We start from the raw sequence: 24,813 nt of genomic DNA, 5'->3' as shown, positions 1-24,813 counted from the left end.
CCTCCCCCACAACAAACACTCTGTGAGGTGAGTGGGGCTGAGAGACTTCAGAGAAGTGTGACTAGCCCAAGGTCACCCAGAAGCCATCATGTGACCGTTTTCTCTTGCGGCCAAATGCAGTCCTCACACTGGCTGCAAACTCACATCATCAACAACAACAACAACAATTTATTTATACCCCGCCCATCTGTCTGGGTTTCCTCAGCCATTCTGGGTGGCTCCCAACAGAATATTAAAAACACGATAAAACATCAAACATTAAAAACTTCCCTAATAGTCCTACCTGACTATTGCTTTGACATCTGATGGGCGGGCGCCACTACCAAGAAGGCCCTCTGTCTGGTTCCCTGTAACCTCACTTCTCTCAGTGAGGGAACCACCAGAAGGCACTTGGAGCTGGATCTCAGTGTCTGGGCTGAACGATGGGGGTGGAGACTCTCCTTCAGGTATACAGGACCGAGGCCTGGAAGGGCACTTTGATGTCCATGTTATATAGTCATGGGCATCAAAGTGCTCTTCCAGGGTCAAGCCAAGTGTTCGTCTGAGAAGGGGGTAGGAAAATTGGTTGTTATGAAGCTTTCTCCTGATTGCTTTTGCATGCTGGATAAGGAATAAAATATACTTTTTAAATATAGGTGAATATATAGGTGAATAATAGCAGTAGCAGCCAGTGTGGTGGGGCAGGAATGTGGAGCCACCCTCCCGACACTGACCTCACCTCAGCTTACCTGGATGCTGGGTTTCTACTGGTACCCGTACAGTCCTACTTTGGCAACATCCTTCCCCACTCTATACCAATCCAGGTAAGCTGCATCACTCCCGATTTTGGCAGGGCAAGTCCACATCTCTGCCTCACCACACACACACTGCTAGTAAATTAGGTAGTAGGGACAATGCAAGCTCTTCTCTGTGTTACCCAAGTATCACCCGTGGCTGTCAGCTAATAGAATTGTATTTTTGCTGCTCTTTAAAAGCAAGCTGAATTTATTTATATTATACTTCTCTGGGAACTTTTCTCAGCTTGAAGTCGTTCTCAGATGGTATTTAAAAACAATGTTGCCCTTGGCAAGACTCCAAAACTCCACAGTCTCCATATAGTAGCTTGTGAGTATTTAGGATCTACGCAACAGCATTCGTTGCTTACATGCCCCCCATCCCCCCTTCAGTGTGTTTGTAAGTTGCAATACTGTCTGTCATCACAGATTATGTGCTGCTAGTTATACAGCGTTCTTGTGAAAGTTTGGGCAAGCCTGTTACAGCTTGCCTGCTTTAACAAAATAATGTTAGAAAGTTAGGATCAAAGTTGTGGTGGAAATGCCATTGCTTGCGATTCTTAGAATTAGATTGGACAAAAGAATGGAAAAAGAATGTAAGGAGAAACAGATTGGATGGCCTAATAACTTTTTCTTCCATCTCTAACATTTGCAGTGGAAGGGTTTTTTAAAAATTGGTTTTCTTTCAGGAAACAGGGAAAAATACAGCACGGATCTCTGAAGACCGTATGAATCAAATATATGATTCTAAAGGCTACTAAAATTACAGCAGCACATCCAGATCATGCTAAGGGGGGGACAATGATGAAGTTGCATCTTAACTCTTTACGCAATGACTGCTGTGTCCATATAAAACTCAGGTTGACTCCTGTGGCCATGTAGCTCCAACAAAAAATAACAGTTGTGATTTTCATCTTAAATAAGCTCCTTGAATGGTGCAGGTGACCATGGAAATGCCCATCATAATTTACACAGAACTTTCTATGTACAGCCTGGTCTGCAAATAAAAAGTCCCTACCTGAAGGGTTTTCAATCTAAAATAGGCACAAGAAGCAACAGGGAAAAGGGAAGATGAAGGCAGAGGAAGAATATGTGACTATTTCAATTACACATACTCTGGCTTAGTCTCCACCTTACTATAACTAAGCAGATTATCCAAAGGCTTCGTGGGGAAGCTGAGCACAGCCACACTAATGGTGGGGACTGTGGTTGCCATTTTCTCTGCAGATATCCATTTAGTTTAACATTATCAAATGGAATTGTAGACCCACTGAAATGAATAACTAACTTTCACACCCCACCCCACCCCAAGCCTTAGTTGGATACAATCCATAGTGTCAGTCCAGGGCATTTGCAGGTGGAGCAAAGGCTGTCAAGAGGTGATTCATTGCCAGAACAGCCACATAGGTACCAGTGAAAATGAAAGCAAGCAACACTCCGCTCTGCCCAACCAATTCACTTAAATGATCCCATTTTTCCACCTGCACATGGTGTGGGGACAGAGAATTTAGTGCATTTTGCAGCAGCATTTCCCCTTCCCTCCCAAAGCCCAAAGCCTCTTATAAACTCTGCTAAGGTCATTTTGACGCCCATTTTATAAATGAAGAATAAATTGTTTTTCCAGACTATGCAGGCTGCTGTTGGAAGCCAGTCACTTAATGTCCATGCCCAACACTCATCCCCTGGACCACACTATAATTCCATTGGATTGACGTGCATGCTTCTGTTCCCGGTAAAGGCTTGGAAGACCTTTGTACCATTGAGCCGGAACCTTTTTTAAAGCACCACTCATCCTTAAGGCTGCATCTGTTTGACTGGCACATTTCAGGTCAGGTGATGTTTAGTTTTCGCTGTCACTGCAGCCAACATTTGAATCAGAATGAGGATTAAGCCTTTTGTTTGCACAGCAACTGATAGTTAAATACCCACACCTTTGTTCAGTGGATAGTAAATTTATGACATCAATCAAAGCATTAGATATGGCATGAGAACAATTAGCTGTTTAAGAGAGGATGTGCCTCTTCTGTCATTTATGCCTCTTTAATAATAGGCATTAGGCCACATGGTACCTATTAATACTGCAAGGTTTCTTAGCTGGGAATGTAGACCTAAGAGTGGATGTTAAGGAATAAGCAAATATGTCATTTCGTAGAAAGACAGACATCTCTTCTCATTAACTTTCTTCCTGCTGGTTAAGTAAGTTCACTGATGAATCAAGGTTTCATTTGCAGTGAACCTTCACAAAATAAGGAAAGATTAGTCAGAGCCTCTCTAAATGCAACTAAGTGTGATCTACACATTTTGTTTTGTTTAAAGCATGATATGGTCATCCTAGAGGCTGTGCCATTTCTGGATGCAGATGGGGGTGCAGGTGGGACTGAATGCCCCTCCTCCTGGTCAGAAAACCTTTTGTCTCTGGAAAGCTAGGGTGCATGAAATAATGGTTGCTTACCTGCTTATTTTCTATGTGCATGGAAGTTTGGCATAAAACTGCTCTGCCCCAGGATTATTTCACATATTTAGTTAATCTCCAAAAAACACACAAAGAAAAAGACATAATATTTGACTGGTGGGGCTTGCATTCAGTCTGGATACAAAGATCCAAGGAAAGAGAAGAGCCAAAGATACTTGTCTGCCTTAAGGGACAATGGAAGCTGATACAACTCGCTCCCACAGGAGGCAATGATGGACAACAACTTGGAGGACTTTAAAAGAGGAGGTTGTCAGTGGCTACTAACCATGATTGCTGGACCTTGTCTCCACCGTCAGAGGCTTAATGCTTCTGAATACCAGTTGCTTAGGAGGGGAGAGTCATCTTGTGCTTGGGTCCTACTTGTGGGTTTCTCACAGGCATGTGGTTGGCCACAGTGAAAACAGAATGCTGGACTAGATGGGCCATTGGCCTGATCCAGCAAGCTCTTCTTATGGAGACTCCCCACTCCACTAAAAAAGGGAGGAAGGGAGAGAATTGCCCAACCTGCCCTCAGTTCCATCACAAAATAGATAAAAAGGCATCCAAGTAGTGCAGTTGGGGTATGGGAGGAACTAAGAGATATAAAAACATACGCTGAAGTGGGATATCCACAATGAATTTTTACCTCCCTTATCTCTTTCCTTTCCATCAATCCATTTTCCACTCAAGCTCTATCCACAAAATGATGCAAGAAAATGTATGCATGTGGTTGCATAGCCTGTGGAATTCTCAGAAAGTTATGATGACCTTTGGTTTTTAGCAAATAAAGTATTGACTGACATTTAGAAGAAACCATGTGAGAATACCCTTGCCCAATATTTTTAAATTTTTGTTTATTTCAGCTGGCAAATTACTGCATTTGTATTAAGATTACATCACGCTAGTTGTCTAAGAGAAGACTGCAGTCCATTCTTTTAAAATGAAAAGAACTTATATGACTATGCACTTGAATAGTCCTAAGAATCATTCTTTTCTCTTTTACCAACCTTTGAAGCAGATTGGATCCATATTTTCATATGGGTACGTTCTCCAAACCCCCATTAGAGTCTCTTTAGTCCAGATGTTGAGAAATCTACATCTATTAAGACCATATTCAATATATGCCTGGCATCTAAGACACACCTGATCTTGCTGCCACCTCCATCCACACAGAGCATCAGAGTGAGCATTTTTTTCTTAAGAGAAGTAAGAACTGGTTTGAATTATGCAGGCTTACAACCTCCTATTTCCTCTAGCAAGAACAACACTGGTTCCCCGCTTGGTAGACCCTTTAGAAATGGTTAAAGCCATCAGTTATATTACAGCTGTAACAACTGCAACTATATAAGTAAGTTTCAGTAATGACCTTGGCATCAGAATCTTCAGTCACACCATCTTCATCTCACCTTGGCTGCAAGACAGGGATGGGGAACCTGTGCAGGGGCGGAGCGAGCCAATCTGCCGTCTGGGGCGGCAAACATCAAGGCACCCCTCCCTGCGCGTGCGCCGTGATGTCATGTGTGGACATGCGCAGTCCACCCAAGATGGCGGGCGCGATCGGCCGGCGCCCCTTCCGACCGGCACCTTAAAACGCAGCGCGGCGCGGTGCCAGTCGGAAGGGGTGCCGGCCCATTGCGCCCGCCATCTTGGGTGGACATGCGCAGTCCACCCAAGATGGCGGGCGTGATCGGCTGGCACCCCTTCCGTGCAGTGCAGCAACCTTTAAGGCTGCAGCGCGTGAACAGCAGCACAGACGCTGTGCTGTTGTTCACGCGTTGCAGCCTTTTAAAAGTTGCCACACCGTCGGTCACGGGGGTGGGGCCTGCCCCCAGAGTGTCACCCTCTCCAGGGCAGTACCCGGGGCAGACCACCCCCCCCTGCCCCCTTGCTCCGCCCCTGAACCTGTGGTCTTTCAGATATGTACTAAAACACCCATCATCCCTAGTCACTGGCCATGCTGAATGGAGCTGATGGGAATGAGAATTTAACAAAACATCTAGAGCACCACAGCTCCTCATTCTTGCTGTAATGGCTTGGCATACTTTCCTAATGTATTAGGAGTAACAAGACTCCTTTTCCTTGAAGATTATACACCAAATTATATACCAAATGCAACACAGATGGTATTTAACACCGGAAAAAATAGCCAAAATGAATAAAAACTGCGGAGATATCTGCTGGCGATGCAACACTGGGAAAGGCACCATGATGCACATATGGTGGAATTGCTCGGATATAGCACAATTTTGGGATATGATATACAATGAGATGAAAAAAATGGTTAGGCACTCATTCAAAAAAACAGCAGAAGGTTTTCTACTGGGAATAATCCCAAGAAGCCTAAAGGAAGAAAGTAAAACATTATACCTATACGCAACAGTAGCCGCAAGGCTACTGATAGCGAAAAATTGGAAAAGCGGGGTAATTCCAACAAAAATGGAATGGCTTGCCAAACTTTTAGAATATTACAATATATCCAAAACAATGGAAGAAATTGGAAGGACCACAACAGAAAAGACAGAAAAAAACTGGAAAGCGTTCAAAGGGTACTTACAAAATTATGTTGAAAAGTCGGATCTCCTATTGTAATAAACAGGTTCCGTTATAAATATTAGATATTAAACAAGCTGAATAATAAAGGAGAATTGTAAAGAATTGTAAAGAAATAAGAGATGGGAATAACAGTGTGTTGAAAGAAAAAGGATAAGTGGAAATGAACTGCAGCTGAGTTGACTGGAAGTCAAGCACAGGGTGAGGGGGGTGTTGAAAGGTGGTGGGGAAAACAGATGTAAGGATGCAAGGGAAGACTGGTCGAATTTTTTGTTTTTTTCCGTTTCTGTTCTTTATCTGTTGTTTTTGTTGTTGTTGTTTTTCTGTAAATGATTGAATGTTAGTTTACTTTGTTTGTAAAAATGAGTGAATGTAATAATGAGTGAATGTTAGTTTATTTTGTTTGTAATATGCGAATGTATTAATAGTTGTATTGGCGAATAATAAAATAAAGCTTTTTTTTATATAAAAAAAAAAAAAAAAAAAAAAGATTATACACAATTTTAAGCTTAGGGGACAACTGATGAGCTGAATTTGTTAAATATTTTTAAAGCCATTTCAAAGCCACAAAATAGGGACCCTCCACCTATTTTCTGGTGGTGTTGCTGATTTAGAGAAGCCGTACCAGTTTCTGATTTGATCCCAGAATGTACCACTTTACCTTAGGATGTCCCTATTTTCATACGAGAAATGTTGGAGAGTATGGAGTTATATAACCCTTGAGCCACCTGAAGGCAATCCCGTATAGGGAATTCTTTTTTATGTTTAGTATTCAATTATGTTTTAATATATGTTGGAAGCTGCCCAGAGTGGCTGGGGCAACCCAGTAAAATTATCATTATGGAATGGGACGTCCCTATTTTCCCTGGAGAAATGTTGAAGGATATACTAATTCCATCAGGTGGCAGAAGAGCCTATTGCGTCATGTGCCTTGAAATTTGAAGAACCCTTCATTTTAATAGAACACTAGGCCCCTCCCCCTCTGAACATGCCATTTAGGCTACAAATTAAATCACAACACCCATCATGAAACCATACCAAAGCTCAAAAACATTCCTTCTGCCACAGTGTCATAAACGTAAGGTGGATAGATTATTCAGAAACTGACAGTATTTGCACCATTTCCCCCCAGTAGGGAAACGAACAAAAGTTTTACATTATTTTAATAGAGTGAAGCACAATACAAGGTCTTAGCTCTTCAAAAATTGGCTGTCGGCTCCTAACCTTCAAAGTGAAAAGTCATAGTTGGGCATGGAAGTGTAAGGCCCAGAATGGCAGCAAGCCAGCATTGGAACCAGGTGAACTCAGCAGCCTTCAGGCTGCTCACTAAAGTACTCAGAATCAGCAAAAGTCACTGTTGGCAAGAAACCTCTTCTTTCTGGTTTTGTAATTTGCCTCGATAGTCTGAAAGCTCTTGCTTCTGACCTTATTACACAAATATTTCTTTTTATTAAAAGGAACATTTTTCATTGTATGGGTTTAACAGCTAACTTGGAGTTATTTTTTTTTAAAAAAAAGTCACAGCATCCATGCTTTTGTCATTATTTTTACAGTGAATTTGTGAGGTGTCTGACAGCTATACACATATTTTGTACATATATATATCTATCGCGTCTTGTTATCCATCCCACACTAGGAGCCAGATTTTTTCTCTCCTGTTATTTAAATGTAGCTATCACTATAAAATTTGAGGCTGTCACATTATTTATAAAGGTGGCTGGCTATATTATCACACATAGCTGTGGAGATTTTCAGAGTGGAAAGCAGTTTGAAACAGGGATTGATCTTCATTGGTACCATATATACTCTTGGTCTCATCCCACTTCTGCCCCTGGTGACCAGTTTTTGAAAAAGAGGGGGGGAAAGAACTCTGGAAAATGTATTTGACCAGAGGCAGCTGGGGATGTGTGTGGATCCATTGGAGGAAATGCCTCTCTTCAAGCACTTTTTAACTCCCTTAAGAGTTATTGCCTGCCTTCAGCCATACTTGGATGGAAGAAATTGCTGAGCTTCACACTAAAAAAAAAAAAAACAACCTCAACAGCAGGCCTACACAACTTGTGGCCCATCAAGCTGAATGAAACCCACCAGTCACATATGGCAACCCACCAGGGGTTCGTTTCTACTTCCTGCTGGGTCTAGCCTACCTGGGGCTTTAGTAGGTAGCATCATCTGTTCATGTCTTATTGAGTAAATCTTCAGTAAGTAGCAAAGCAGGTTCATTAATCTGAACATTTCCAATTTGGCTATTTGAATGCAAATAACTTCTTAGTACACTATTTTGTGAGGCTCTGGGAGTCTGCTTTGTGTTCCTTAATAGCCAAGTGATTCTGATCTTTAAGCAAGTGGTTGGTTTGAAGTTTGGTAGTTCTGCTCTCCACTACATAAAGATTTTGCATTGATTCATCTTCCAGCACTGAATTATTGACCTTATCAGTTGCATTTACAATCAAAGGAGTAAATTTTTCCGGAGCCTGCAGCCTGAAGCAGCTGCTTATTCCTTCCTAGGTTCTAGCACTTGTGCCTCCCTGACAATGTCTTAAATCCTTCCCCTGGGAGGAGGACACCAGCGTTTGGGGATTTTAAAACAGACTTCCTCAAACTTGGCCCTCCAGATGTTTTTGGCCTACAACTCCCATGATCCCAAGCTAGCAGGACCAGTGGTCAGGGATGATGGGAATTGTAGTCTCAAAACATCTGGCGGGCCAAGTTTGAGAAAGCCTGTTTTAGAACAACCACCTGGCCAACTGCAGAGATCATGGCAGTAGAACAGCCTCCACCAACCTAGTGTCCTCCAGCCAGTCCGGGGCATAGGTTTGCAGATAATTTGCACTGATTTATATAATTATTTCTAAATGTGCATATGCATTAGTTAATGTGAATTATATGCAGATATGTGCCCTGTGCTTAGTCCACTATACCTGCTCAGTCTGCTGTTCAATTGCTCGCCAATGATGGGCAATGTCAAGGTATCTGCTCTCCCTACTTATTGCTCTATGTCTGTGACTTGGCCTGACAGCCCATCGAACAGAAGACACCTTCAAATGGAGGTCTGTCCTCTGGTAATCCTTCAACTAGAGGACCATCCTCTCTAAAGTAGGACACATGGTCACCCTACTTAGCTGGCAGCCAGTGGTGGGCTTGATGAGCTAGCTGCATTCTCTTCATTAATCCCTAGGGATATGGTACACCTGGGTTGCATCAAAAGAAGTTACCAGGTGTTAGTAGTGACATAATGAGGTTATGGGACAGAGACTGTAGAGCAGGTATCTACAATTCAATAAACAGAGAAGCCTTTGTTGGAAGCATGCAGAAGAGTGATGGAGACTGTAACCCTATGCCCACTTACCTGGGAAGATGTTCCATTGACCTCAGTGGGACATACTTCTGAGTATACATGTGTAAAAATGTATAGTGAGTGTGTATGATAACACTGTTTAGCCTTATTAGAAGGCAGAGATGGAAATGCTGTAACTTGCCTTTTCCTGTGGCCTATGCAGTCAAGCTCTGAACACAGCCTGCTCTGCACACCTAGAGTTTTCTTTCTCACACCTAAATTGATGTGTGAGGAAAGATTTTATGTTTTGTCCCAAAGCCCCATGCAAAAAAAATAAAAATAAAAAAGTCTGCTACAAAACTGCTCAGGATGCAAGATGTGGGAAAGAAACAAAACCTCATTGTCCCTTTGGCTTCTTAAATTGGACACCCCTCCCCACAAGATGCAGTTCTCTTTCCTATAAGACTTCACACTGCCTTGAATGTCAAGGTGCATTGTGTGAAATTAAGACAAGTTCACCTCAGGACATAAACAATGGCAAAACTGTATAAGGTTCAACTTAAGGGACAGGAAACAGTGGCAGAGATGCAAGAGTTAAGGTTGTCAATCCTTTCATATGTCTTTATTCAACAACTAGAGTACCAAGTATAAATGTGATACATCCACACATACAAAAGAATCCTTTACAGAGTTACAGTTCTCAGCACCCTTAAACTACAGTTCCCAGGATCCTTTGTAAGGACACCATGTGCTTTAGATGTGCATTAGATGTATGGTGTGGCTGTGACCTACATTTCATTTCATTTTATTCTCTTTCATTCAGAAGACTGCAGTTAAACTAAAGTCCATAAGACAGATACACCAATGGCATGATTTCCCCTATTTTTCAAAAGATCTTCCATTGCTAGAAACTGTGAAGATAATATGCTTTGCCAGTGACATCATCTTGGTACACTCTCTGCTCAGCTCAGGAACTATGCAAAACTCATATCTACAAAGAATGGCCACCTGTGAATATGGAAGTGATGTTTTCTCAGGCATGGTTCCTGACTGCTATGTATAGAGCCAACTTAAGTCTTCTTTCAGTTGAACGACCAGCAGCAGCTTGGGTGTGGTGCACTTATTGACAGGACCCAGCTCAGCCCTCCTATCAAATATTTACCCTTCAGATGGAAAATGATTGCAGTCAAGAAACTGTTTTCAGGGAGCTTGCTTGAAACAGTGTAACTGGGCTCACTGAAAATAATAAATATATTAGTCTCTTCAATTTGATAAGGACTGGGGGGATTTTTATTTTTCTGACTTCACGGGCATATTGCAAGATAGTTTTGAGGGATTTCATGTTGTCATTTTAGTGAGGTTGGCATGTTGGCATCGTTGGAGACCAAGGATACCAGGCTCTTTTGAAACTAGCCACTAAGAAATGTTAAATCCCTTACTAGGAAATTCAGCTACTGTCCTTGCATCTTTATGAGTGGTGTGATGGGCAGCAGTTAGCAGGTAATGACATTGAACTCATTTGCATTGGGAGAGAGACAGTGGGAGCACTACCCTGTTGGTTCTCTTCACATCTCAGGGGCTTTTGACACCATTGCCAATGGTGTTCTTCAGGAGCAACTGAGGAAGGTGGTGGTACTATCTTACAGGGGTTCTACTCTTACCTGCAGGGTTGCTAACAGCAAGTAGTACGAGGTGATGGTTGCTCAGCTTCATGGCTTCGGACCTGTGAGGTCCCTCAAGAGCCCAAGCTGTCTCCTTTGCTATTTGACACCTATATGAAATCATTGGGAGCAGACACCTGGCGATTTGGAGCACTCTTGTTTTGAGTTTCCGAAGACACATCTGAAAGTTCTGACTTTAGTGACTGAATCTAACTCAGCTGCCCAGTTCACATTGGGCAAACCCTGACTTAACATTATGGTTAGTTTGAAGTGAAGGAACCATGATCCCCAGTTCAGGTGTAATGACACACAAGGGATCAATCAATCAATCAATCAATCAATTTATTGCATTAGCCATATGGCCATAGCACATAGTAAAAGACCAGGCAGTGGCCTGGCCCGATTATACAAAGAATACTACAGATACAGTTAAAACATTGGATGTAAAATCGTGCTGGATAATACAGATAAAATAGAGAGACATGAGGGATAATGGTCTGTTGCCCCCATTAATTAAGGGGAGGGGAGTGAGCTGAGAGCCTTCTGTGCATTCACAGAACATGCAAACACTGCCAATGTTTTGATAATGGAATTATATTTAAAAAAAAAAAAATCCCCTTCACCCCCTATAGTGGAGGATGAAAGATATAACTTCTGGCTGATATATTAGCTCACAGAATAATTTCCTGCTTGCAGAGGGTTTATCTTCCAACCATGTATCATTCCAAATCAGCTTAAAATGTCACTTGCACCAGGAATAAGTGTCTGGGATTTTTAAACAGAACTCAAGCACTATCTCTGGACTCCAAAGAATTAAGCAACTCTTTCAAGACTGTCTCCTTGCTTAAAACCAAGATGTTGTGGAATCCTTCAATTAAAAAGCAGCCCCCTCTTTCTTAAGACAGAAGGCAAAGAAGATAAACAGCCTTTAAAAATCTGGCAGAATATAAATATTCATCCATGTGAAGGCCCTACTGATGTGCTTAGGCATGCTTTCATACAGAATGTGCATCGTGTCCCCTTGTCTCTCTCCCTTTTTCTTCATTTTCACAATTTGGCTTCACAGAATCTTATTTGTACCTCTTACCTTCATTTTTGCTTCTCCTGTAATGTTCATTCACATGGAGGGATTCATCCCATCATTTCTATTTCCAGATGTTAGTTGATTCCAAAATGCCCTCTCCAAAGTACATTTTAAACCTCCCCTGGTGCATTTTATGTTCCACTTTACATGATTCAACTTGCAATTGGTTGGAGCAAACATTATGGATGGCCACTTACCCGTATTAAAATGGCCACAGTCACATACTTAAATGGGACATTTTGGCGGACCAGTTTTCATCACTTGCCTGGGAGTGTACAAATAGCTCATATAGCAATAATCACATAATCACCGAGAAATGAGATATGTACCTAGTGGCAACCTAGTCATAAACATTTGGATTGTGATATGTTCACAGGACTGATCTGACAGTTGCTCTAACGTGGTCTGGGGAATCCACGTTTACTTTCATTCTGGATCAGGAACGATTCAAACATGTGAGGCCGGCTTCAACTCAATAGTTGTGCTGGCAGGAGCCAGAGCAACGAGTCCTGCTGGCACAATGGGGCTTGCTCATTTCTGCTCCCCCATATGCTCCTGCTTTCTTCAGCTCAGTGGGGTCGGGAGAACCCCCAAAACAGCACATCAGGGGAGGGGAGATAGTTCCATCAGCAGAAGTGCTTATGCTGAAGGAAGAATCATATTAGCATGATGTTGAATTTCACCCATGGAACCTCTAGCTCTGGCTTCCTCAAATTCGACCCTCCAGATGTTTTGAGACTACAATTCCCATCCATTATCCCTGACCACTGGTCCTGCTAGCTAGGGATCATGGGAGTTGGAGGCCAAAAACATCTGGAGGGCCGCAGGTTGGGGATGCCTGCTCTAGCTGGATTGTCACATTCATTGCACATGGATATATACGCTCCAGTTGTTGGATGAGAAAACAACCACAGTGCCAAGAAGATGATCAGTGCTGTATGTTTTCCCAGGACAGGTACCCTGTTTTCCCCAAAACAGGCAATCAGCTCTCACTCTAGATAGAGAGATAACACTAAAAAAAGGCTATGTATTCCCTTCTAATAGATAAGGCATGTTATTTATATTATTACTGTATCATGTTGAAGTTCAGTATTTACTCTTTAAATACTATAGGGGGTGCATTTACTCAGGGAAAATCAATAGTTAAGACTTTCAACTCAGCCCTATGGCACAAGAGCTTTCCATACATTTTTCAAAGTATCTGCTGACAACACAAGCTCAGCGCTTCCCCTTGCTGTTCCTCCTTCTGCCCAGCCCCCTACATGTTTAATTGGTGTCAAAACTTGTCCCTTCTTCCCAGTTCCCACTGTTTTGTGTGTATGCATATACACACACATATTTTTAAATGGGCAGCAAGGAGAATAGCATGGATCACCTGAAAAGAGTTGAAGAGGGATCAGGGAGCTATCAGCAGTGCCATAGATCAGTGGGTGGGGATTACATACCTGCTAACTATATGCATTAAATAAAACTTTGTCCAAATACGAATCAATGAAAAATGAAGAAGTTCCATTTTCAATCATTCCATTGTAATAGATTGGCATTCCCTAAACACTTCAACCACCATCTCTGCCTATAAGCCACATTTATTTGATTGTATTATAGCGCACACGGCATCTGGGTTACAGCATGTTGCCATAGTGCAATGCATATATTTGCTGGTACAGTGGTGCCTCGCAAGACGAAATTAATTCGTTCCGCAAGACTCTTCGTCTTGCGGAAATTTCGTCTTGCGAGGCACCTTTTCCCATAGGAACGCATTAAAATTTAATTAATGCGTTCCTATGGGGAAAAAAGTCCGGGGGCCCCTCCCGACCGGCACCGGAGCCAAGCCAAGCCGCGTTTTAAGACTGCAGTGAGCGAACAGCAGCGCTGCTGTTCGCTCGCTTCAGTCTTAAAACACGGCGCCGCGGCTCCGGGAGGGAGGGAGGGGGCCGTGGGATGATGCCCGACATCGGGCATGATCCCACGGCCCCCTCCCGACCGGCAGCGGAGCTCCGCGGTGCTGTGTTTTAAGACTGCAGCGATCGCTGCAGTCTTAAAACGCAGCTCCACGGCTCCGGGAGGGAGGGAGGGGGCCGTGGGATGATGCCCGACATCGGGCATGATGCCACGGCCCCCTCCCGACCGGCAGCGGAGCTCCGCGCCGCCGAGTTTTAAGACTGCAGCGATCGCTGCAGTCTTAAAACGCAGCTCCACGGCTCCGGGAGGGAGGGAGGGGGCCGTGGGATGATGCCCGACATCGGGCATGATGCCACGGCCCCCTCCCGACCGGCACCGGAGCTCCGCGGTGCTGTGTTTTAAGACTGCAGCGATCGCTGCAGTCTTAAAACGCAGCTCCGCGGCTCCGGGAGGGAGGGAGAGGGCCGTGGGATGATGCCCGACATCGGGCATGATGCCACGGCCCCCTCCCGACCGGCACCGGAGCTCCGCGGTGCTGTGTTTTAAGACTGCAGCGATCGCTGCAGTCTTAAAATGCAGCTCCGCGGCTCCGGGAGGGAGGGAGAGGGCCGTGGGATGATGCCCGACATTGGGCACGATCCCACGGCCCCCTCCCGACCGGCACCGGAGCTCCGCGCCGCCGAGTTTTAAGACTGCAACGATCGTTGCAGTCTTAAAACGCAGCGGCGGGGCTCCGGGAAGGAGGGAGAGGGCCGTGGGATGATGCCCGACATTGGGCACGATCCCACGGCCCCCTCCCGACCGGCACCGGAGCTCCGCGCCGCCGAGTTTTAAGACTGCAACGATTGTTGCAGTCTTAAAACGCAGCGGCGGGGCTCCGGGAAGGAGGGAGAGGGCCGTGGGATGATGCCCGACATTGGGCACGATCCCACGGCCCCCTCCCGACCGGCACCGGAGCTCCGCGCCGCCGAGTTTTAAGACTGCAACGATCGTTGCAGTCTTAAAACGCAGCGGCGGGGCTCCGGGAAGGAGGGAGAGGGCCGTGGGATGATGCCCGACATTGGGCACGATCCCACGGCCCCCTCCCGACCGGCACCGGAGCTCCGCGCCGCCGAGTTTTAAGACTGCAACGATCGTTGCAGTCTTAAAACGCAGCGGCGGGGCTCCGGGAAGGAGGGAGAGGGCCGTGGGATGATGCCCGACATTGGGCACGATCCCACGGCCCCCTCCCGACCGGCACCGGAGCTCCGCGCCGCCGAGTTTTAAGACTGCAACAATCGTTGCAGTCTTAAAACGCAGCGGCGGGGCTCCGGGAAGGAGGGAGAGGGCCGTGGGATCATGCCCGACATCGGGCACGATCCCACGGCCCCCTCCCGACCGGCAGCGGAGCTTACCTTTTCGCTGCGGTCGGGAGGGATGTTGTCCGCGTCTGCCATTTTGGATCGACTGCGCATGCACAGTCGATCCAAAATGGCGGACGCGGACATCACCCCTCCCGACCAGAGCGAAAAGGTAAGCCAGCTTACAGTGGTACCTCGCCAGACGAATTCGTCTTGCGAAAAACAGGCATAGACGAATTCGTCTTGCGAGTCAACTAAAAACTCGCAAAACCCTTTCGTTTTGCGAGTTTTTCGTCTAGCGAGGCATTCGTCTTGCGGGGTACCACTGTATAGCAAATATATAGGAATGGCCCTTTTGCTTATTATCCTGTACATGCTCACCTAGACAGTCACTGAATTCAGCTGCGTAGCAAGAAGCCAACTAATATGAATGCAGGTGGGGGCGGGAATGAATGGGAGTACAGTGGTACCCCGCTAGACGAATGCCTCGCTAGACGAAAAACTCGCTAGGCGAAAGGCATTCGCTAGCGGAAGGCTGTCTCGCAAGACAAATTTTTCAATGGGCTTGCCTCGCAAGACGAAAAAATTTCCGATTTCCCCCCCCCCTGTCAAACTGCTCTTCCCCCGTTGGTGCTTCGCAAGACGAAATTTTCGCTATACGACAGCACTCACAGAATGAATTAATTTTGTCTTGCGAGGCACCACTGTAATAGGCAAGTACATCTTCATCACAATTTTGTCCCACCTTTCCTCCAAGCAGCTCATATGTTTGGGGAGGGGGAAGTACATGACCCCCACCCCCCATTACATCCTCACAACATCCTCCAAGCTTTAAAGTCTGTGGAGACCTGCTGATCTAAGAGCCCAAGGTCACAAGTAGGATTCACAGCTAAAAAGTATTGTACCTAAGTAACTCTGGTCCACAGTCCGTGCTCTCTGCCTACTATATCACACTGTCTACAACACAAGTTTGCGATGTTCAACATTTACTCCCAATGCAGGTGCCTTATTTATTCTATTGGCGCTTTCCTGTTTTAGGAGTCTTCAGAAAGTCAACTGGTGCAAATCTCTCTCTCTCTCTCTCTCTCTCTCACACACACACACACAGAGAGAGAGAGAGGAGAGAGAGAGAGAGTGAGTTCTGCTTCTCCATTGAAATCATAGTTGCTGCTGCATTACTGAATCACTGCTGAATCATTGTTGCAGACCAATGACATACTGTAGTAGTATTCTTATAGTTCCTGTAAGGGAGAAATATACTTGCAACTGACACATTGGGGGAAAGGGGAGTTCTGGCCCCCTCGGTTCAGTTTTTAGCATACTATTCATGCTACAAAAGGGTTAGGTAATTCTGGAAAAACACACTCTGTTTCTCAAGGGCAACATTATAACCCTGCTCAGTTTCTTAGAAACACTGGGTACACATGAATGAATATTAGTGCTGAGCCAGACTGGTGGGCTTATACCCCTCACACATTTACACACCTCTCAGAAAGTATATTCTGTGTCAGCAGGGACACTTGAAAGGCACAGAGCTGTTCACAAGGGATTTTAGGATTCATTCATTACTCTTAAACTGAGCTTTCAGTGTTTAGAGCTGACTACTTTTCTACACTGCTTATGATGATCCACATGTATTGCAAATGGCTGGTACTGTAAGGCTGAAATCTAGTGCACACTTGCCTGAAATTAAGTCCCAGTAAACTTAATGAGGTGGACGCAGGTGGCGCTGTGGTCTAAACTACTGAGCCTCTGGCTTGCGATCAGAAGGTCAGCAGTTCGAATCCCCGTGACCAGGTGAGCTCCCATTGCTCGGTCCCAGCTCCTGCCAACCTAGCAGTTCGAAAGCACGTCAAAGTGCAAGTAGATAAATAGGTACTTCTCTGGCGAGAAGGTAAGCTGCATTTTCGTGCGCTGCTCTGGTTTCAGTGACCACATGACCAGGGAAAAATGTCTGCGGACAAATGTTGGCTCCCTCGGCCTGTAAAGCAAGATGAGCGCTGCAACCCCAGAGTCGCCAGCGACTGGACTTAACTGTCAGGGGTCCTTTACCTTTTTACCTTAAACTTAATGAGACATACTTCTGAATAGACAGGTAGAAGATTTCACTAAATTTTTCACCCAGAGCAGAAGCCATAATTTTGAAGGCTCACTGCGTTACCTAAAATGGTAGCATCCATTTCTAATTTACTAGTCAGGTGACCCATTTGCCACAACATCGGATTACTGTGAGCAGGGTGGGGGATGGCCTCATCACAATTATAGAATATCTCTAACCTTATTGAAAATCATTTTGGTTCTGTTAGAGACTTCAGGTGGTCCCCTGATGAAATCTAAAAAAATCATCTTTTTCCTTTAAGTAAATTGCCTGGATCCACTAGTCCCAGGTTTTCCCATGGAGAGTTTCTTCAACAGCCTTTGACTCCAATTCTGTACAGAACCAGATGGTACCCACAGAATAACTTTACTAACAACCTACATTAATGCTTTCTGTGGGTCCTGGTTAGGGCTGTGAGCAGCCCCATAGAGAGAGAGAGAAAAAATCTAGCCTTTGGTTTCTCTAGAAATCCAAAGATGCTCAAGCAGAAACTATCCCAACCTCCATTTTTCCCCCCTAGTGGCAACTATAAATTAGCTCACTGTATACCTACTGTTTTGTTGTGAATGATATACCTATTAGGGATCTTAAGCATAGTATAGAAACCTAACATACAAAGTTGGGAAGCAAATCTTATTTCAAGCAAATATTTTTGTAGGAGAAAATATCCCCTATTACTATCCATTAGCATTATAAAGAGAGAAAACGGTCTTTGAGTGCAGAATTTTGGATTGTTCTCAGCATCTAGTAATTGGAAGTAGATTTTATTTTTTTATTTTTTTGCTGGAAAGCAACATGCTTTTATGGCTTGAAGAGATACTGGCCAAAGTGCCATTTATCACAGTGGTACATAGTGAACTCCCAGCCGAGGAATCCTTGCACCTTAGTATTAAATGATGGCTGGAGGCTCAATGCATATGTTTTATTCATTGAAGATGATGTATAGTTTGGATTAACTCTCTGGACAATGTCATAAATCATCATAAGACAAGCTCCAGTCGTGCTAGGCCATACTGTTGTACATAGATATGTTTTAACCCGCTTACATTGTGAATGATAATATGACTTCTTAAAGATATATACTGAACATTAATGGCCTCTAGTTGAAATAAATAGATGTCGCATAGTAGCAGTACCAGATTTGCTGGATTGTGCCCCAGTTTAAACCAGGCAAGCGAGGGGTCTTCAGTCCCCAAAAAATTTCAAGGAGGGGGCTGGGGCCCCCCAAAAATTCTGTGGCCCTGCTCCGCTCCGCTCCCCCCCCAATGTCTCACTGGTAAGGTAAAGGTAAAGGGACCCCTGACCATTAGGTCCAGTCGTGTCCGACTCTGGGGTTGCGGCGCTCATCTCGCTCTATAGGCCAAGGGAGCTGGCGTTTGTCTGCAGACAGCTTCCGGGTCATGTGGCCAGCATGACAAAGGTCTCACTGGTAGAAGGAGGCCAAATGTGGAGCCTGGCAGCCGTGCTCCAGGATTGTGTGGCAGCAGCCCCAGCGAGATCTCACAAGATCTTGTCAGACGCAGCACCAATTCTGGTAGGTGACGTTCATCTCAGATGGCAAAACGGGACAGGCTGCCCCTGCGTAGATGCCATACTGAATACTGATATGTTTGGCTGTAAATACAATCAGGCAACTAGGCAGGTAAGGAGCTTGAACAAAAAGGGGAAACAATCAATTCGATTTTTACAGGCCACATCATGTCACAGAGAGAGCATGGGAGCTAGTGTTAGTGTTACAAGTTTCTGTACTTGAGCACCGAATGCACAATAACATTTTGAAAGAGGAGCCATCTAGTGGCTAGTAGCATTGCTGAATCTGAGCTGCCAGAAGACATTGCAAGAAACGCCTTGCTTAGGATTTATGAGAATAACAACTGTTGGCCTTTTAAATAATGACATTATGGAACATCTTTTCTTTTCTTTTCACATATGTCTTCCAAATATAAAAATATAGAGATTCAGTTTATTGTCAGGACTTAACCCACTGCAAACAAACTAAGATTACAAAAGTTACAATTGAGGTGTTGATATTAAGTATACATTCTGTCTTCCTTGGTGTTCCTTTGAGTAGAAGAGATGGAGGAGTCTTTTTTATGATGGGTATTCCAATGGTGGCCTGCATTTGCCACGAAGACAATGTCTCCTTTAAGAATGCAGGTTCACGTTAAACTCAGTGTTGTTTTATATATTGTATATTCATTGTTTTAAATTAATTCTCTCTAGACAAAATAAAGTGTTGTACTACATTGCAGCCTCACTGTTAGGAATGAAGATAGAGGGGACAGTACAGGAAGGTCGACACACACAACTAAAATGGAGAGTATTCAAGTCATAGAAGAGTGGTAAGTTTGCTGTTTGTCTTTCTCCCAATTGCCTCTTACCATAAACTATGATGGCCACAATCTTCTGCACACATACTTGGAATAAGTTCCACTGAACTCAATGGGCAGTATCAATGGCTACCTTAGCACAAAGATCTCTGTTTGTGCCATGGAACTTCCTGTCCCTCTCCTCTTCCCAAATCTACTCTGGAGGGTTTGGGGAAACACAGAACAAGTTGGGGAAGAAATGAGTAGAGGGGAGGGAAGTTTCATTGTGTAGCCAGCAGTCCTTGAACTAATGGAAATACTATGTTGTGGCTTATTTCTGAGTAAACTGTACAGGATTGCACTGTTAGTTGCTTCACTGTGTGTGCTTTAATTCATATAAAGCAACAACCAGAAATTTGAGTTACAATCAGCTGGTCTTCATGTAATATAACAGCAAAGGAGCATTGCTGATGAATGGTTGTGGTATAAATAAAATAAAATCAAGCATGCTGTCTCCTTTCTGTCAGCAATATCAATGAATAATAATGCATTTTTTTCTGTGCAGATTAATAACTGTAAGAACCACAATTAGATTCGGGGCTGTGCATGCTCCATGCAAAAATAAGTGTGTATTAAACTCCTGTGTTATGGAAATACAAATTCTGTGCCAAGAAAAGCTGAACTCATCATCATGTATAATTAGGACACTGAATAAATTTTGCACACTGTCTCTTTTGCGTAATTTATTTTGATTATGCTTGCCTGGGGAGAAGCAAATAACTATATGGAGCCCTCAGCTCTGCTCCCAAACTATTGGCATTCTTATCATCCATACAGTACTTCTATGCCTTCTTACAGTTTAGTAAGTCACTGTTAATTTTATTATGTATATTTGTTTTTAAACATTTTATCAGTTTCTTGATAATTACTTGCTGTTCTTAATATCTGTTTTTTTTGCATTATTTTTAATGTATATTTTATACTCTTATGTAAACTGCTTCCAGGTATGGGCTTGTGTCTGTTTTTGTCCTCTCTCCTCCTTGTGCGATAAAAGGAGAGTGAAAGCTTCCACTTTCACTGTGAACAAACCACAGTTCCATGTTATGTATGAACCCAGAGAACTGTGGATAGTTATAACCAATGTTAGTTAAAATGGTTGATACATACAGATTGTGAAACTAACAGGTTGCTTGTTAGTTAAGTAACAGGCTGGTTAGTTTTGTTAACTAACAGGTTGTAGAAACATGCTGGCAATTGTGGGGGCAATTCCTACTGAAATCACAAAAACCAGATCTTTTAATTAATGCAAGTGGAAAGCTCAAGAAGGCACAGTTGAACTTTTAATGATCTGAGCTGGTTCTCTCTGTTGCATCATCCCTGATTCACACAACTGACAACACTCAGCTGAGGTTCTGGAAGAGCAGGGAAGTTCATCCCTTGTTCTGTCGTCAGCTACATACCCATGTCACAATTACACTGATGTAGTTAACTTTCAGATGTGCGTGCTGCCTTATACTGGGTCAGAACATTAGTTTATCTAACTCAGTATTGTTTACACTAGGAGCAGACAGCCTTCTAGGCCCAAAGTGGTAGTGTGTGAGCTTTTGGATCCAGTGGGTATGGTTAGTGACTAGGTGTGGCTGGAGCCGGTGTTGCCATAAACAAAATTCACATGCATACCTTTTTTTTCCTTTTGCCCATTTTTTCCTTTCATTGGTCTTTCATTTGGCCTCCCTACCCTCTTTTCATTTGCCCTCCCTTTACAACATCAATTCATTTCTGACATTATACTGTGCTCCTCCCTTTTCATATAGTTCAAGTTATTTGAACTTATTGATAACCTGGGCCTTACTACATGCTATAAATTAGCAACACTAAGAGTATTGAAGCTCTACTGTTGTTGTTGTTGTTGTTGTTGTTGTTGTTAAGTTAAACTATTGCACCAATTCAAGATCTGAGATTTTTTTTAAAAAAAAAATGCCTTCATGGTTTTCAGTCTCATTTTTTTATTCACTTTCCATTTCAAGGCAATGCCATCTTGTGGACAAGAATAATTTTTCATAACACAGCATCCATTAATTTCAAAGAATGGTTATCCCACATTTCTGGTCTTTATAAGTTGGAGAATTTTTTAATAATCCATTGTGCACCCCATTTTGTTTATAGAAACAAATATTAATATCCTTTTTTAGAATTAATTCACACATGTCTCCTGTTTCATCTCTGGCCAACTCAAGTCATAGTGAAGTTTTCATTAGAGAGGGTGTATGGTGTTTGTGTGTGTGTGGTGTGTGTGTGTGTGTTAATGCACCTGCTCTCCATCCATCCTTGCTGACATTAGTTTGAGGAAATATCTATTGTTGTGAGTCCTGCGCTTTGGGATTAGGATAAGCTTTGTATTTCCATGGGAGACAAAATGTCTGTCCCCAATCCCAGCACTCATCTCTGACTCCTGTACATAATCTGACAACCTACTTCTGTCTTCTCTTTCTAAATCTGAATGTTTGACTTCTAGCTTTTAGAATTAGAAATACTGAATAGCTTTTCATGGTTGTTGTTGTTGTTGTTGTTGTTGCTCTTGTCATTGTTTGTTTGTTTTGCAGCCAAAACCCTACAGAAGATGAAATCCTGTCTTGGGCTCAAAATTTTGACAAGATGATGAAAACACCAGCCCGGTAGGAATATTTTCAGAGAATTTCTTCGAACAGAATATAGCGAAGAAAACTTGCTGTTCTGGCTAGCATGTGAAGACCTGAAGAAGGAACAGAACAAAGAAACTGTTGAAGAAAAAGCAAGACTTATATACGAAGACTACATTTTCTATACTTTCACCCAAAGAGGGTAATACCATAAATTCCAAATTGACCTACAAGCTTGGGTCAAAATGTGGCCCCCAGGCCCCTCACTCTCTCTGCCCTTGGAATTCTCTGAGGGCCACACCCTTCATCTGCTCTGCTCTGCTCTGCATTCTCCTTGAGTGTTTTGACTGGCCTGCACTATGCTAATCCCCTTGCTTGGTTGGATGAAGACTGGAGAGAGATATGTTTTGTGCAGCGGAATGTAGTCTACAAAACAAAGGGAAAGTTCCAAACCCATGCCATAAAGGCTTGTGGTTGCCTTTAGGTTAGAAAGCATGAAGTAAACTCCTTCACAAGTGTGTGGGCAAAGGTGCCATAATGATAAGACTATTTTGCTGTGTAATGCTCTCTAAACAATAGGAGTGAGCAAAGTGATAGTGCACAGTGGGATTATGCCTGACACTGGAGAGTCCTGGGAAAGGTTGAGGCAGAGGGCCCGGGCTTGCTTTGCAACCAAACTGGACTGACAACAATGTATGGAACAGATAAATAAATACCTGAAATGGTCCTATGTCTGTGCTTTTCAACCCAGGCCAATGATCTCAGTAGTTCAGGCAAAATGCATAGGTTTGTATCATTCCATTTTCATTTGCCATTGATTTTAAAGAAACACAGTACATTTCATATCAATCATACAACTGATAAAGATGTCAAAGGGTTTATGACAATCCTTCCATGTAGGCAAGATCCAGCTGGGCACAACAGTGATTAAGACTGAAGCCTTAAAGTGCGCATCTGTACCACCTTTCTTGAGTGAGGGCCTTGATCAACTTCTCTTCCTCTTCTCTTTAGGTTAGTCTAGACCTCACGGGTGCGAGAAGTGATCAACAGAAATTTGTTGGATCCCAATCCGCATATGTACGAAGACGCTCAACTTCAGATCTATACGTTAATGCACAGAGACTCTTTCCCAAGGTTTTTGAACTCTCAGATTATAAGTCTCTTGTGGAAGTACTGTGGGCTCCACTTCTGAAACTTAGGTCTATTTGAGGGGGCTGAAATCTTGATTTAGCTTTTGGGGTGGGGTGGGGTGGGGATACTGTTAGGATGTAAGACAGAAGAAGCATTTTTAGAGTGGCGGGGTTGCTCTGGAAGCACCCTTGTCTTCATTCAATCCAAAATGTACCTTTCTTCTCCCGGGGTCAACCTCGGGGGGGGGGGGACCAGTTCTGCGCCTTTGAAGCAGAGTCTGGCTGTGCACGGTTGCTGATTTGCAGAGCCCACCCCCACCCCCACCCCAAAAACCTCCCCCCGCAATAGCTGGAGCAGGTTTTGCACTTTAAGAAACGTTTCCTTTTCGATGAATAAGGTGACAAATGAGCAGATTGAACGCATGAATGTTCATGCCATGCTTTTTTTTTAAGAGAGAGAGAGGGAGTGAGCGAAGGTGGATGGCTCATCCATTTAATGGAGTCGGGGGAAGCAAGACTGACAGCTGAGCCAGGGTTTACTTTGCCTGATGTCTACGTCTGTCTTTTCATCAGGCTGAGAGGAAGCCAGGTTATCCCACAGCCGAGAGACATGCTACGAGCTCTCTTTTTGTATTCCATCTGTCTTCACCTTAGTAGTTTACTAACATCTGGAACTGAGTTCCTGTGAGAACTACAGTTTAGCACTACTCAGGCTACTGTGAAGAAACAAATACACACAATGGTCTTTGTCTACATTTGCCAAGGTCCTTCATGTTTGAGTTTGGAAGGGGAAAGAGTAGATTTGCTAAATAACCACTCGTTTCACCACACTTTTCACAAGCTGCAGTTGAGATTGCAATGACATGCGTGTCCGTTTTATGAAGTATTTCCTTGTGTACCCTCACACAGCATGTGCAACGCAACAAACTGCTTCATTTACCACTTTTGTTGTTGCAATATTTAATCCAACAACATAAATTATATCGATATTTAATAACATTTTGTGCAATATGGTCTTACAGTACACACAGGAATCCTTGGAGCAGGCCGAAAAGTAACTTGCATTTTTAAACAACATATGCGAACACTGTCAGAAACTAGCCCTGAAGTGTAGCAATGTTATTCCAAGCACTCTGTGGAGGAAAATCCATTGCTATGGAAAACAGACAAGCTTTCTGTGTAAGATGGAGAGAGAGAGAGATGGAGCATGTGTGTGTTATTTATCATTAATTTAAAAATTCAAAACAAGGGGTTCCTCTTGTTTACTGCCATAATTGTGGCATTTTCATTGCAGAGTTCAAAATGTCAAAAAAAAACATAAACAAAGCACAATTACATGAAGGGATCCATGTTGGGGTTACATAGTATATGCGCTGACATTGTTTTTAATTGTTATAAGAACAGATAATCAATGTACATTTCAGATGTCGGATAATGTAACAGATTTATTAAAGACTGGCTATCCAGTTATCTCACGCTGCTGTGTAATGTTATGTAATTCAGCAAAACGAAACAAAAACCCAGAAAACAAAAATAATAATGCATACACACAACCATGGTTGATAATTTCCTTTTTTTAATTAAAAGGTTTAAATTTT

The 24,813-nt window shown here is 43.4% G+C and overlaps 1 protein-coding gene across 1 annotated transcript in view; it reads left to right on the top strand.

Annotated features, from left to right (window-relative positions):
- RGS17 (regulator of G protein signaling 17) overlaps positions 1 to 23,436 on the top strand; it is a 60,042-nt gene extending 36,606 nt beyond the window's left edge. The window contains 6 exon segments of the mRNA XM_033144027.1: positions 19,390 to 19,479; positions 22,050 to 22,119; positions 22,121 to 22,264; positions 22,266 to 22,287; positions 22,668 to 22,675; positions 23,107 to 23,436. Of these exon segments, the coding sequence (XP_032999918.1) occupies positions 19,390 to 19,479; positions 22,050 to 22,119; positions 22,121 to 22,264; positions 22,266 to 22,287; positions 22,668 to 22,675; positions 23,107 to 23,277 (505 nt within the window). The 3' untranslated portion in view covers positions 23,278 to 23,436.
- The last annotated feature ends 1,377 nt before the right edge of the window (positions 23,437 to 24,813 follow it).

This window comes from Lacerta agilis, chromosome 3 (assembly GCF_009819535.1).
Source record: "Lacerta agilis isolate rLacAgi1 chromosome 3, rLacAgi1.pri, whole genome shotgun sequence".
Lineage (NCBI taxonomy): Eukaryota > Metazoa > Chordata > Lepidosauria > Squamata > Lacertidae > Lacerta > Lacerta agilis.
The sequence above is the reverse complement of the archived record's forward strand: the minus strand, read 5'-3'. Positions and strand labels throughout refer to the sequence as shown.